Source organism: Lichenostomus cassidix, unplaced genomic scaffold, assembly GCF_008360975.1.
Source record: "Lichenostomus cassidix isolate B80296 unplaced genomic scaffold, HeHo_3.0 HiC_scaffold_87, whole genome shotgun sequence".
Lineage (NCBI taxonomy): Eukaryota > Metazoa > Chordata > Aves > Passeriformes > Meliphagidae > Lichenostomus > Lichenostomus cassidix.
In genome coordinates, this window is record NW_028148040.1 from 1 (window position 1) to 12,700 (window position 12,700).

At 49.1% G+C, this 12,700-nt stretch overlaps 2 protein-coding genes across 9 annotated transcripts; both read left to right on the top strand.

Annotated features, from left to right (window-relative positions):
• The first annotated feature begins 885 nt into the window (after positions 1-885).
• Positions 886-8,981, top strand: LOC146420252 (gallinacin-5-like). Of its 6 annotated transcripts, XM_085048483.1 has the most exons (5): positions 886-978; positions 1,649-1,735; positions 7,832-7,918; positions 8,495-8,621; positions 8,766-8,981. In XM_085048483.1, exons 2-5 carry the CDS (start codon positions 1,678-1,680, stop codon positions 8,779-8,781), a joined length of 288 nt encoding a protein of 95 aa, XP_084904609.1. In that variant the 5' UTR covers positions 886-978; positions 1,649-1,677; the 3' UTR covers positions 8,782-8,981. The 6 variants fall into 6 exon arrangements, with proteins under 6 accessions (XP_084904609.1, XP_084904610.1, XP_084904613.1 ...); XM_085048484.1 differs by lacking the exon at positions 8,766-8,981 and having other exon boundaries at positions 8,495-8,625; XM_085048487.1 differs by lacking the exons at positions 886-978; positions 1,649-1,735 and adding an exon at positions 7,385-7,536.
• Positions 8,982-11,371: 2,390 nt separating this feature from the next.
• LOC146420253 (spheniscin-1-like) lies at positions 11,372-12,494 on the top strand. 3 transcript variants are annotated; one of them, XM_085048482.1, is made up of 3 exons: positions 11,372-11,597; positions 11,853-11,924; positions 12,356-12,494. In XM_085048482.1, the coding sequence occupies exons 2-3, from the start codon at positions 11,867-11,869 to the stop codon at positions 12,457-12,459; spliced, it is 162 nt and encodes a 53-aa protein (XP_084904608.1). In that variant the 5' UTR covers positions 11,372-11,597; positions 11,853-11,866; the 3' UTR covers positions 12,460-12,494. The 3 variants fall into 3 exon arrangements, with proteins under 3 accessions (XP_084904608.1, XP_084904606.1, XP_084904607.1); XM_085048480.1 differs by having other exon boundaries at positions 11,381-11,622; positions 11,837-11,924; positions 12,356-12,493; XM_085048481.1 differs by having other exon boundaries at positions 11,384-11,582; positions 11,837-11,924; positions 12,356-12,493.
• Positions 12,495-12,700: the final 206 nt, after the last annotated feature.

Here is a 12,700-nt window from a genome sequence, read left to right on the forward strand (position 1 = left end):
ACAGCCAATCAAGGATTCATGAAGAGACGCCAATCAAGACATACGGGGGGAGTGGGGTACTAAAGGGTTATAAAATTCAGTCCTCTGCAGGCCCGAGGCGCGGTGCATAGAGATATGCTTGAATCTCTGCCCGTCCAGCGCTGACTTGACTGATATCCGCTTGCTTTTAATTAATAAATTTTTTTAATTGGATCTACGTCTCTGATTGGATAATGAGGCTAAATTGATAACAGGAGGATGACAGCAAAGAGGATTCACTGGGTGTCCCCAAAGCTCCCCAAAGCCTGTTTAGCCACCACAAGGCTGTGGAGGTCAAACATCCCTCACCACCCTCCAGAAACAGCACAAACCATGCTCTGCTCCTTCATCTTCATCTGCATGGCCAACACTGATCCAGGGACTGCTCCAACCTGGAGCCTTCTCCTGCCTGGTGACAAGCAAAATATTCTCATAACTCAGCCTCTCTTAAAAGGTTTTGTCCTTAAATAAGCTGGAGACTTCCTATCTCTCATGTTTATCTGCATTTTGTTTTATAGCCTTAACTGTGCAGTGACTCCAGTCGGAGACAGGCCAATTCCAGAGGTGTCAAATGTTGATCAGGGAAAAGAGTTTTTGTTGGCTGCAATGTCTTAGATTACATGGAAGGTGTAACCAAAATTATGTAGCCTATCACCATCTCCATAAGCTGTTAAGAACAGGTGGGGCAGAGTTTTTTAATCTTCAGCCCTGATACGACCATCCGGGAGGCTATTTCTGCTCATGGGCAATCAAGGTCTCCAGGAATGACTCATGGAATTGCATCACCCCATTGTGAGATGCCCTGCCCAGAGGGGAGGAACTGAACGTCCCCACCGGTATATAAAATGAGATTTTGGAACACTGCTACCCACTTCTGCTGGGTTCCCAGAGGAGAAGGGCTTGAGAGTCACCACTGGACCTCCAGAGAGTGACCAGATCTGACTGTGTCAGTTTAAGCTGGTATTATTTCTGTATTATTGCCTTTACTTTAATTTTTCCTCTTAAATTGTAATTCTGACTTGGAGTCTCTTGCAGTAGGTTTGTGTGGGGTTAATTCCTCTGCTGGTTTGCTTCCAAACTAGCACATGCAGAAAAGACAAATACTCAAAAAACTTATCCTGGAAGTCATGTAGTTCTTGAGGGGAAGAAAAAGCAACAGCCTCTAAGAGAGAATAAGGAAAACTGGGGTTTGAGTTAATTGTGAGGAAAACTGCTTTTTCAGGTCTTTTATAATTAGAAAAACTTAAAAAACCCCATGGGGTTGTTTTGCATAAATCTAGGAAAAATTGTCCTATTTTTGGAATTAACAGATTTAATTTGCATGAGGCAAATCAAATTTGTTGCACTGCATTGCAAAGTATCAAGAAATCAAGGATAAATAGCTGGTTGCTTGATGCATGAATTAAAAGGGGATTCAAAATTGAATTTTTTGCATGGAAGTTTTTTTTTCTCTGCCATGATCTTCTGTGTACTCCAGGAAAACCTTAGGACAATAGATATTATCATAACAAAAATGTGTATTAACCTCTTTTAAGTAACTCCAAGGTTTTGAAGAACATTTCTCTATGTCACTTCTCTGACTGTGGAGGGACAACCCTCTCATTTATGTCCTGATCTCCTTTCTCTGTAGTGACCCAAGTTTCCAGCCCACCCTGTGCCATGAAAATCCTTCATTTTCTCCTTGTTCTCCTCTTGGTGGTTTTTCACGGAGTTGCAGGTAAGGTGTAAATCAAGGTGAGGGACTAAAAATTCTTGCCAAGGTCTCTTGTCCCCTTTGGGATGTGGCCAAGCTGCCTCCTGCAAAGAATCTTCAAACAAATCATCAAAACTCATTGGCAGATTACAGCTGATACATGAAATTAGCAGGCAAATGATCCAACTATCACTTTGAAAGCATGAGGGGCAACCCCAAAATTACCATTCAGCGCCAGCATTTTCCCTGTTAAACCCTGCAGGCTTGTATTTAAAACACTTTGCCTCTGAGTCACCCAACAAAAAAATTAAATCATAATTAATTATTCTTAAACCACTCAGGAAAAAAAAAGAAGGACTCTGGTTCCTTGTTCTTCCAATATTTGCTTTAGGAGCTTTTATTTGGGGTGGAGAGGCATAAAGTCATCAGTTAAGATTTAAATGTTTCTGGCAGCATCTCCTTGGTGGAGAAACCCATTCAGCCATAAGTGGTGGTGTAAGGCTGTGCCTCTGGGGAGTGCAAAGGTGTCTGGAACCCAAAACTGACCACTCTGTCCAGAAAAATGGATTGTATTTCAATATCACCCCTGAAAATGGCACAGCATCATTTGCAGGGCACTCTGTGCACAAACAAGGGCTGGTGGAGTTCTGGGGTTGATCTCTGTGGGAACACAGTGGAAAGTGTCCTCTGGGGTAGTAAGGATGGGAAAAGACTGTGATGGACTGCAGAAGACAAGAAATCTGGGAGCAATGTCATATATATCCCTGGAGGGATTTAAAATATGAGTCAATGTGGTACTTGGGGACCTGGGTTAGTGATGGGCTTGACAGTGCTGGATTAACAATTGGACTCAATGATCTTAAAGGTAATTTCCAACCTAAATGAGTCTGTGATTCTATGATTCTGTATGGTTGTCAGATCTTGTTCTTACCTGGGCCTCTGCTTAGGGCAGTTCTCAGAGGCAGGACACTGGGCAAAGTGCTTCTTTGTTTTCTTTTATGACTTATTTAACACACAGTGCATGTTTGAGCTGTTTTCAGTAGGACCTTCTGGTTATATTAAAGCCAGAAATTCAGCTGTATCTGGAAAAAAAAGTGTTTCTGAGAGCTCAGACTGCTCACAGGCACCTCTGTAGTGTCCCAGACAGTTTTATTTACCCTTCCAAGCACTTCTTAATTTCTCCCTGGATGTGCATGAATCATTCCACTCATGTGCTGGGAATCCAGCACAGCAGGGATGTGCTGGATGCACTGTACATATATAATATCCATTACCTGTTCACTGGAAAATCTCCCCTCTCTCTGAATACACTGGACTTAGCATCATTCCATGGTTGAGCTGGAAACTGGAATTAGTTGGGTCATGTGCACTCAGTCAGGTGCATCAGAATGCATCAGCTGCCAGGCTAGATCTTTACTAATCAACCAAACAGGGCCAGGCAACATCCTGCCTAATTGCTAGTCTGCTCCCTGGGGTTGTTTTGATTCCTGACAGCACTTTCACAGTTAAAACCTGTTCTGGGAATAGCACAGGCTGGTGGCTGTTCCCTGAGGGCAGTTTGGATGTGGATATCCTATTTTAGCAGGGAAGACAGTTCAGCCATGTAGGTAAGAGCAATTCCAGGCTGTTCAGCCCCAGACCCAGAGGGCAATGCCTGGTGTGCCAGGTTTGCTGGCATGGAGGTGTTGTTCTGCATGGATTGATGAATTTATCCATGTGTAGGAGCCATCTCTATGAGCTGCTGGGCTCCAGGACTTGTTTGAGACATGGGTAAAACGTGTGGAGAGGGAAACAGGACAAATCTGTAGAACCATGGAATGGTTTGGGTTGGAAGGAACCTCAAAGATCATCCTATTCCACCACCTGCCATGGGCAGGGACACCTTTCACTATCCCAGGTTGCTCCAAGCCCTGTCCAGCCTGGCCTTGGACACTCACAGGGATCCAGGGGCAGCCACAGCTTCTGCGGGTAACCTGTGCCAGAGCCTCACCACCCTCACAGGGAAGAATTTCTTCCTGAAACCTGATCTAAATCTCTCCTCTTTTAGTTCAAAAACATCCCCCTTTGTCCTGTCACTATCTGTTCACATTAAAATTTTCTTCCCTCTTTTTTATACAAGAGGGACCCTCCCAGGTGAGCTGGTGCACCTCTTCTGAATTGTGGGCTACAAGATTTTAAGAGCTGCCAAGTGCCCACTTACTGTTTTCTGTCAGGTCTTTGATGTCCATCCCTAAAATCTGAGTTCCTAAGGGAATCCTGGGCTTGGAGACATGTCAGGAAAAGGAATCAGAGCATTTGCTTGGTTGTTCTGCCCATGGACCTCCTCCTCTGAGGGCTGGACAGTCATGACTTTGGGCACCAGCATGACATGGTGTCAGCTAACAGGATTAAGCAAAATGCAAATCACTGCCAGAAATACGATGTCTCCTATTTGTGTTTATTTGTTGGTTTAATTGTTCTTTTTTAAGGCGGAAGCTTTGCAAGACCCAGGAGAGCTAACAGGGGATGTGGATTTCACAGGAGTTACTGCCACAGGGGGACATGCCCTCGTGGCAGAGATTACCTGGGATTTTGTCCTCCTGGATTTAGTTGCTGTAGATGGATATAATTGCTGTAGATGGTAAGTTTAGGATTTATCCAGGGAAAAAACTTCCCAAATTATCATTTGAATCCCAAGCAGCAGGATTTTTCTCATAATCATAAATCTGGAAACCCTGAAATATGCTTTCCTTCATGTAGGTTGTAGTGGGGCTAATTGCAGAGAATTTCCAGGAATGATCACTTTTGACATCGTTGGATTCAAGGAGTTGTTGTACCAGGCACTGAGGATTTGTCATTCTCTTTTCAATAAAAGCAAGATCTGGTGAGGTTGCATGGTGACCCTGTGTGGTGTTGTCTTTAATTTCCAAGAGTAACTAATTTCCCATTCATTTCCCAAGTCTTATTTCCATTGAGAATTTTAAACAAGAATTCTGAAATCAATCTAAACTTGCCAGGAATGTGTAGTTTACCAAAGTATTTCCTCACCCTGGGTCGCTGATTGAGTGAGTGCTGGCAAGTTTTCAACACACCTGCTAGGAATGCTCAGTCATCATTTCCACTGGGAGCACAAAAGTCTTCTCCAGTGTGACACTCCACAGCACCTGTGCTCTGAAAATTTTAGGTTCCCATCTCCTAGTCTAGAGTTTTCACACCTGGCAACAGCATCTTGTTTAATTATGGGAACTGAAAACACACTGAGCAGGACCAATTTGAAGTCTGGTTTTTCCCTTGGTTTGTCTGTCTGATATAAATTTGGAGTAAATTTGTGAAATTTATATCGGCTGCAGTAGCAAATCAGGAGAATGGAGTTAGATCTGTGATATTGCTTGAGACAATTACAGAAACATGTACAAGAGGCCAATTCCCATGTGAATTTGATCACTTCTCTTCTAAGAGATTCACCCTGTCATGCCCTGGACCACAACAAAACCCAGAAGGTGGAAGTTGCTCAGTGAGCTCCTTTCTCTGCTCCTGCGTGGTCAGGAGTGTTCCTGTGCTGACAAGGACCCTTAGTGCCCAGAGAAGCTGTGGCTGCCCCGTCCCTGGAAGTGTCCAAGGCTAGGTTGGAGGGGCTTGGAGCAACCTGGGATAGTGGAAGGTGTCCCTGCCCGTGGTAGGGGGCTGATAGAGACTTTCCTCAATGTCCCTTTCAATCCAAACCATTCCACGATTCTGTGAAGGGAGAAGCAGTAATGATTGACTTAAGAGAAGCAAGCAAACCTAAGTCATGATGTGCAAAGGACTGACTTGAAGCCTCGAGGTCCTGCTTTATTGCAGAGCATCTGCCCACCCTCCAGAGAACCACAGAATTTTTAGGGTTGCAAGGCACCTCTGGAGATCATCCAGCCCAACCCACCTGCCAAGGCAGGATCACCTGGAGCAGGTGGCATAGGAACGCATCCAGATGTGTTTGGAATGCCTCCAAAGAGGAAACTCCACAGCCTGCCTGGGCAGCTGTTCCAGTGCTCTGCCACCCTCAGTGTAAAGAAGCTCTTCCTCATGTTGAGGTGGAACTTCTTGTGTTTTAGTTTATGGCCACTGCTCCTCATCCTGTCACTGTGCATCACTGAAAAGAGCCTGGCACCATCCTCTGACACCCCTTGGAGATATTTATATGGATTATTGAGATCCCATCTCTGCCTTCACTTCTCCAGACTGAACAGACCTGGTTCCCTCAGTCTCTGGGTCTGTTCAAAGCAGATGTTTCTGCAAATGACTGCCACCATTGAAACCACAGCCTTGTGAAGGGGAGGAAGCTGGGCCAACAGCCACCTCCCAGGAATTCCCCTGGATGGAAACCTGAGGAAGTTGCCAAGTGGAGCCAAACCAGCAATTTTCAGTTGATGTCCTAAGAAGTTTTTGCACAATCCATGGTAGGTGAGTGTTTCACAAACTGGAATGGCACAAGAGTTTTGCTTAAGGACTGAGGGCTTTGCAGGGAGGGTTCAGCCCTTGTAATTTTAGATTCCTCTGTCTGTAGCCAGCATCATGCAGAATCCAATCTCATCGTGCTTTTAGCTCACCACCACAAATAGCTGTCCTTGCCTTTCTGGCTGGGGAATGGCTTCAAGAGACAGCTTAGAGGGAAACACAGGCTGAAACCTGATCCACAACTGATGATCCATGTTGTGCATCTCCTCCCTGCTTCTTATCCCAATTCCCTCTCCCCATATTCAAATTCATAGAATCAGAGAATTATTAAATGGTTTGGGTTGAAAGGGACCATAAAATCATCTAGATCTTACTGCCCTGGCATAGGCAGGGACAGCTTCCACCACACCTGGTTTCCCTAAACTCCATTCAACCTGGCCTTGGACACTTGCAGGGATTAAGCTGGAGCATGTGTTAAAGAGCAGCAGCACAGAGATGCAGTAATTGGCACCTTAACAAAGCTCTGTAAGGAACCTGACTACTAGATGGAGCTGCTCCCAGTCCCTTGCCTCCTGTGGCTTTGATACCAAGACAGCTCAGCAGATATTAATAAAAACTGGGGCAAGGCCTTTTCCCTTTTTCTGGCTGTAGCTGTAGGATCAGGATTTCCTTTTGTAGTGAAGGAAATAAGTTGTCCTGAGTGCTCTGACTACCATGGCAGAGTAGCAGTGAACCCCCTGGGTGCAGATCTGCAAATGGTTTGTACAATTTCCCTCACTGGGGGAGTGAAAATACAGTGAGTTGTTGAGATCAAAGGCATATTATTGTATTTTCCAGAGAAGCAGTGGCTGTCCCAACCCTGGAAGTGGTCAAGGCCAGGTTGGACAGGGCTTGGAGCACCTACTGGAAGGTGTTCCTGCCCATGGCAGAACAGAACCTCCTAGTCCCTTGCAAACCAAGTCATTCTGTGATTCCACAATTCCTGTGCCTACTCTGAATGCACATCACCCACAAGATCCACACACATCTATAGCACTTGATGAACCTGCAGCAAGGCTGGAGACATTTATGAAGATGCACCATCACACAGCAAAGGGTTACACACATCAAACTCCTCCAAACAAAGCCACAATTAAAGCTCATCCTTCCCGGGATTGCCAGTTGGACGAGGATGTCATCCCAAGTGGCGTCTTCCCAGTTATTTTCAAGCGAAGCATAGAGATCACGCTTCCCGCGGGGGGAGGAGGACAGAGCTCCTTTGTGTGGTGAAAGCTGCTTGTTTGCCAAGGCCTAACGAACAGGGATGCTGTGTGTGTCCCCAGAGGTGTCCAGCAAACCACAGCCCTGACCAGCCCTTACGCAAGGCGGGGTGACACAAGATCCTGCGCTGGAGGCCTGGGAATCCTTCTCAGGTGTCAGATGAGGAAAGCTCTGCTTGTTTTTCTCTGTTGGGGGAGGAAAGAGAACAAGGAGCTTTGGGGTTGGACGTTTTGAGGTCTCAGCCATCCCAAGGGACTCTGTGCCAAGCGGAGAGACCAAACTGCTGGTGCTGGGAAGCTCCAACCCCCGGGCTGCTGAGTGCATCCTGCTGCCAGTGACTGGTCACATCCCCTCTCTGTCACATCGGCTCTGTCCCCGTGCAGGTGACACACGACCTGCAGGGAGGGACTTTCCCATTCACCTCTGCCTCCTTTCTCTTCTCCCCAGAGCTGCGACCCTGCTGGCGACTCGCAGGCATGCGGATCTTGCCTGTCCTCTGTGCTCTGCTCCTCCTGATGCTCCAGGGCGTGACAGGTAAGAAATGCGGAGGGTTTGTCAGTGTTTTGTTGGGAGGATTTGCCAGCTGGGCTGATGAGCTATGTGTGAGTTCTCCTGGTGGCTGTGCCATCCCTGCCGGGGTCCCTCTCACCCCACACCTTTAAGGAGAGGCTCCTGCTGCAGGTTGTGTGGTTGGGACCAGAGCTGGGACATTGCACTAAATCTCTCATCCTTCCCGAACTGGGATTTGCTCCCCTCTCCACACCTCCTGGCCCTTGCCTTTCTGAGTCGGCAGCACTGGGCACAGCAGCCCTGCTGGAGAGGAGGACCGGGAGAGACAAAGGGAGATCCTGCTTCCACCCTTGGGGTTCTCCCTTGTTCCAGGAGGGAGGCAGCAGGCACCATGGAAAGCCTCTCGCAGAGCCTGCTTAGGGGTGTAGTGAGTGTCTCTCATCCAAGTGCCATAAACTCACCTGGATTTCTGCTGCTCACACCTGCTCAGCAGCTGTGGCAGGGGGCAGGCAGGGCTGGGCTAACGCTGGCCACGCAGGACCAGGGGCTGTGCCCAGCATCTATAATTATATAAATTAATCTCCTCTCTGTGCCCGCCAGGGCTGTCCCCGCCTCGAGCATCAGCCGAGGAGTGTGAGCGCCGCGGGGGATTCTGCTCGCAGCGCTCCTGCCCGCCGGGGATCGGCCGCGTTGGACTCTGCTCCGAGCAGGAATTCTGCTGCCGGATGTAAGCTCAGGGCTGCCTGTTGGGGTTCGAGCTGAGGCTGCTGGGGAAAAAGGGGGAATATGCAGCCTAGGGGTACAGCGACATCCCTGAGCCCTCACTGCTGCCCTGGGTGGGACAGGCACTGCCAGACTTTTCCTCCTGCAGGCGATGGTATCCCTGATGGGCTCCAGGATCCCCGAGCAGGACACCAGCCTGTGCCCTCGCTGCGTGGTCAGGATGATGCTGCCTGGAGGCACCAAGCACCGCTGGGAGCAGCAGCAATCCTGGACAGCCAGATCTTGATCCCATGGGAATCCCTTACCCAGTGTCCCCAGCATGTCCCCAATACAAGGTGGTGATCATTCCCACTGCCAAAATGTGTGTCCTGGCTGTGCATCTCTTTCCTCTGTGTGTAGGGAAGGGCAGAGAGGATGGGATGAATTCCTGGCAGACATGGACACACAAACACCATCCCACCATCCACCCTCTCTCCTCAGCCAAACCTATATCTCCACCTGTGGAGACAGGGGGGGACACAAGTGGCACTCACAGGACCCCAGCACCAGAATTTTCGCTCAGCAAGGGGACCTGAGCACTTCTCATGTGGGGTCAGGGATGGGAGGTTGCTGTGACACCTCTGATTTCAGTAGGGACCTGATGGTTGTCCACTGGCTCCCGAGCTGGGTCAGGAGTCCCTGTGGTGCTCTTCCATGGGACACACACTGCTGTGACATCCTTGGGTCCATCCCCAGCTGTGGGGCCTGGGTGGGGGGCACCAGGGCAGTGTTTTGGGGTCCAGGGGTGTCTGGGGGTAGGGAGAGCCATTCCTCTCCAGAGGCAGTAGGGACTGATGGCTGTGCTGTGGGGTTTCTCAGGAGCTTAGGATTGAGCTGGGGGTCAGTGCAGGGAGGGTTTGAAGGCCTGGGGATGGGAGCTCAGTTAGGGGCCCAGGTGGGTCCCTGTGGATGATCCTTGTGGCAGATCAAGGGTGCTCAGCTCAGGGGTGCCATGGGGGTGGCCATGAAGCAGTCACCAAGGGGCTGCTGGGGCAGGGGACAGCCACAGCCCCCTCCATGGGACAGTCACCATGGGGCTGCCAGGGCAGGGGACAGCCACAGCCCCCTCCATGGAGCATCCAGAGGGTGGCATAAACCTCTCCTGGGGTATTGGGCATTGCTGTGGGTACAGGGAAGGTGAGATGAGGATGCCACTTGTGGGCTCAACTCTGTGTCTGGATCAGCAAGGCCAAGCGGCAGCTCTGGTGGGGTTGAGCCCAAGATCCCCAGGTCAAGGAAGCTCCTCTGGGCAGGGCTGGCCTCAGGCATGGCCTCCCTGCAGTGGAGGCTACAGAAGCCCTTTCCACACCATAAACAGCATTCCCTGGCTGTGCTGACCCCGGGCTGATTCTGAGTCTGGTTCCAAATATCCACGAGCAAGGATGCTCCAAAGACCCAGCAATGGACACCCAATTCTGCTTCTACAGATTGAAGCTCGGGGGAAGTCTCCATCATGCATCAAAGCCAGGCTGGATGGGTCTTGGAGCATCCTGGTCCAGTGAAGGTGTCCCTGCCCATGGCAGGGGGCTGGAATTAGATGATCTTTATGGTTCCTTCCAACCCAAACCATTCCATCATTCCACGCATCTCTCTCAGAGATGACATCAGACTCTGTCCATGATGCATCCAACCTCAAGCCCCATTCTTCTTTCCAAGATCCAAAGCCAGGAGCTTTGGTTTCCCTGAGCAATGGACCAGTACTCTGGAGACAAGCCACAGGCAGATTGTTTGTACAAAAAAAGGTTAGAAATAAAGTTTACTAGGAATATCGGAGAGATAATGAAATGGATGTAGGGCATGGGTGGAAAGCAGCCATGGATACATTGCTTCTTTCTATCTCATGACCTTTCCTCCATGGGCCACCTTGATGTTTATCTTTCTGAAACACTTCAGAATTCCTATAAATCCAAAAACTCTCTTGGATCAAGTCCACACCTCCAAGGCCTGATAAGGTCCTATTCACCTTCCTTCACTAATCTCCCACAGTTTGCACACATTTACACAGAGTTTTGGTTCTGTTGACTCACATTTGCAGATTTTGGCAGTTTTAGGAGCACTGGATTCAGACAGAATGAGGTGAGGTGTGGTCTCACCTGACTACTTTTTCTCTGTGCACTGCTTGTTTATCTGAGTAGCCACCAGAAAGACAACCTTGATCTTATCACTGCCTGGCAGGGCAAATGCAAGTCACCTTGGCAAGAATGAAGCTGTTCTTGTCACGTAAAAAGAGAAGAAAACCAACATTTTTTAAATGTTTCTGTGTGCTACACAGCAGCAGCTCACTAAGCAAACTGACAGGACAGGAAGAGACAAAGATTTTATTGAAGAATCATGGAATGGTTTGGGATGGAAGGGACCTTAAAGCTCATCCTGTTCCACCCCCTGCCATGTCAGGGACACCTTCCACAACCCCAGGTTGCTCCAAGCCCTGTCCAACCTGGCCTTGGACACTTCCAGGGATCCAGGGGCAGCCACAGCTTCTCTGGGCAACCTGTGCCAGGACCTCACCACCCTCCCAGGAGATACTGGTCGGGACTGGGTGCTTCTTCTGCCAGCACCAGCCAGCCTGTTCTGTCTATCCCAGGCAGTTCATGCCAGGCCACCACAGCCCTGGTGCCACTGGTGTCACAAGAGGTGTTGCATGGGGACAACGGTGACAATTGCAACAGCCCCAGGAGGCACCTCAGCCTCTGCCATTGCAACAGAGAGGGATAAAGGAGAAGCTCCAGCATCTTCACATGGATGGGTGGCTTTCTGATTGGCCAAGGGGAAATGTGTCAGCAAAAATCAGTGAATGTCCCCACGACTTGCAACGATATAAAATCAGAGTGTTTTGGCCGAAAAAGTGCTCCTTGGACCCAAGGGCTGCTGGACACAGCATTTCCTGTTGGGTTTGTTGCTGCCTGAACACCAATACCTTCATCAGGTACGTGACTGTGAGGTCTCCTGGAAAAGAATCAGATGAGGTAATGGATTTCCCAGAGAATGAGACATCATTAAATGCTCCCAAAGTTAGCAGGGTGGCACAGACTTCAGAATTCTTTTTAAGAGAAAGGTAGAGAAAACATTATCTGCTGTGGCTGGGAGCAGACCCTCTGCAGTTTGGTGAAGCAAAGAGCTCAGGCTTCTGCCCCACCTGGGGTCCTGCATGTCCCCATTGCCTTGGTGTCCCCTCTGCAGCCTGGTGAAGACCTAGGAGAGGCAGCAGCCATGAAGATCCTGTTCCTGCTCCTCCCTCTGATCCTCCTGCTGGTCCAGGGTGCTTCAGGTGAGAGGGGAAGTGGGGAGATGGGGAGAGGTGTGATCCTCCATTATTGGGGTTTTCCATGTCCTGGGAAGTGACTATGTTAGTGGGAATGATGCAAAAGTAAGGGGGGGACTGACAAGAAAGGTGTACACACAGAGGACACAGATTGGGGGTGGAGAGCGGCCATGAACATAGAATCCTGGCTTCTTTGGTGGGTCAGGAAGGGGGTTGTTGTCAGGCTTCCAACCTACACCCAGCTGTTCCTGTTTGGGTACCTCTGAATGACCTTTTGCCCCATGTGTGATCTTTGGTGTGCTGAGGTTGGAGCTGAGCCCATCCATTGCCCTGAAATTCACGGGCAGCATCAGCCTTTTGCAACCACACAGTGCTCTCACAGAGAATTGCTTTAATTGTTCTGTGTGTTTCTTTCCCCATGGAAACGGGAAATGCAGCTGGATGCAGGCGAAAAGGGGGATTCTGCACCTATGGCAGATGCAACTTCCCTGCGAGACCCATTGGAAGATGCTCACTGTACAGTGTGTGCTGCAAGAGATAAGGTCTGGAATCCTGGCTGAGGAAAGAGTTTCCTCCTTTTTCCACTATGAAATGTGTGGAAATTTATTTCCTGTCAATGTCTGCTAAATAATCTCCTTATTTATTCCTTGTGGGAAAGATGCACAAGAAAGGAGGGAAAAATTCTCGTGGGTTTGATATGCCCTCAGTGGGGCTGCAGCAGCCCCTGGTCAGCCAGGGCCTCCCAACTCTCCTGCAGTCCCAGGAGGCTCATTCAGGCTCAA

Bases quoted from the DNA above. Each gene is read 5' to 3' on its own strand.
- LOC146420252 (XM_085048483.1), top strand. From the start codon at position 1,678: ATGAAAATCCTTCATTTTCTCCTTGTTCTCCTCTTGGTGGTTTTTCAC. The intron at 1,736-7,831 runs GTAAGGTGTAAA...TCTTCTCCCCAG, and splicing joins GGTTTTTCACGGAGTTGCAG to AGCTGCGACCCTGCTGGCGA. The intron at 7,919-8,494 runs GTAAGAAATGCG...TGTGCCCGCCAG, and splicing joins GATGCTCCAGGGCGTGACAG to GGCTGTCCCCGCCTCGAGCA.
- LOC146420253 (XM_085048480.1), top strand. From the start codon at position 11,395: ATGGATGGGTGGCTTTCTGATTGGCCAAGGGGAAATGTGTCAGCAAAA. The intron at 11,623-11,836 runs GTAATGGATTTC...TCCCCTCTGCAG, and splicing joins CTGGAAAAGAATCAGATGAG to CCTGGTGAAGACCTAGGAGA. The intron at 11,925-12,355 runs GTGAGAGGGGAA...CGGGAAATGCAG, and splicing joins GCTGGTCCAGGGTGCTTCAG to CTGGATGCAGGCGAAAAGGG.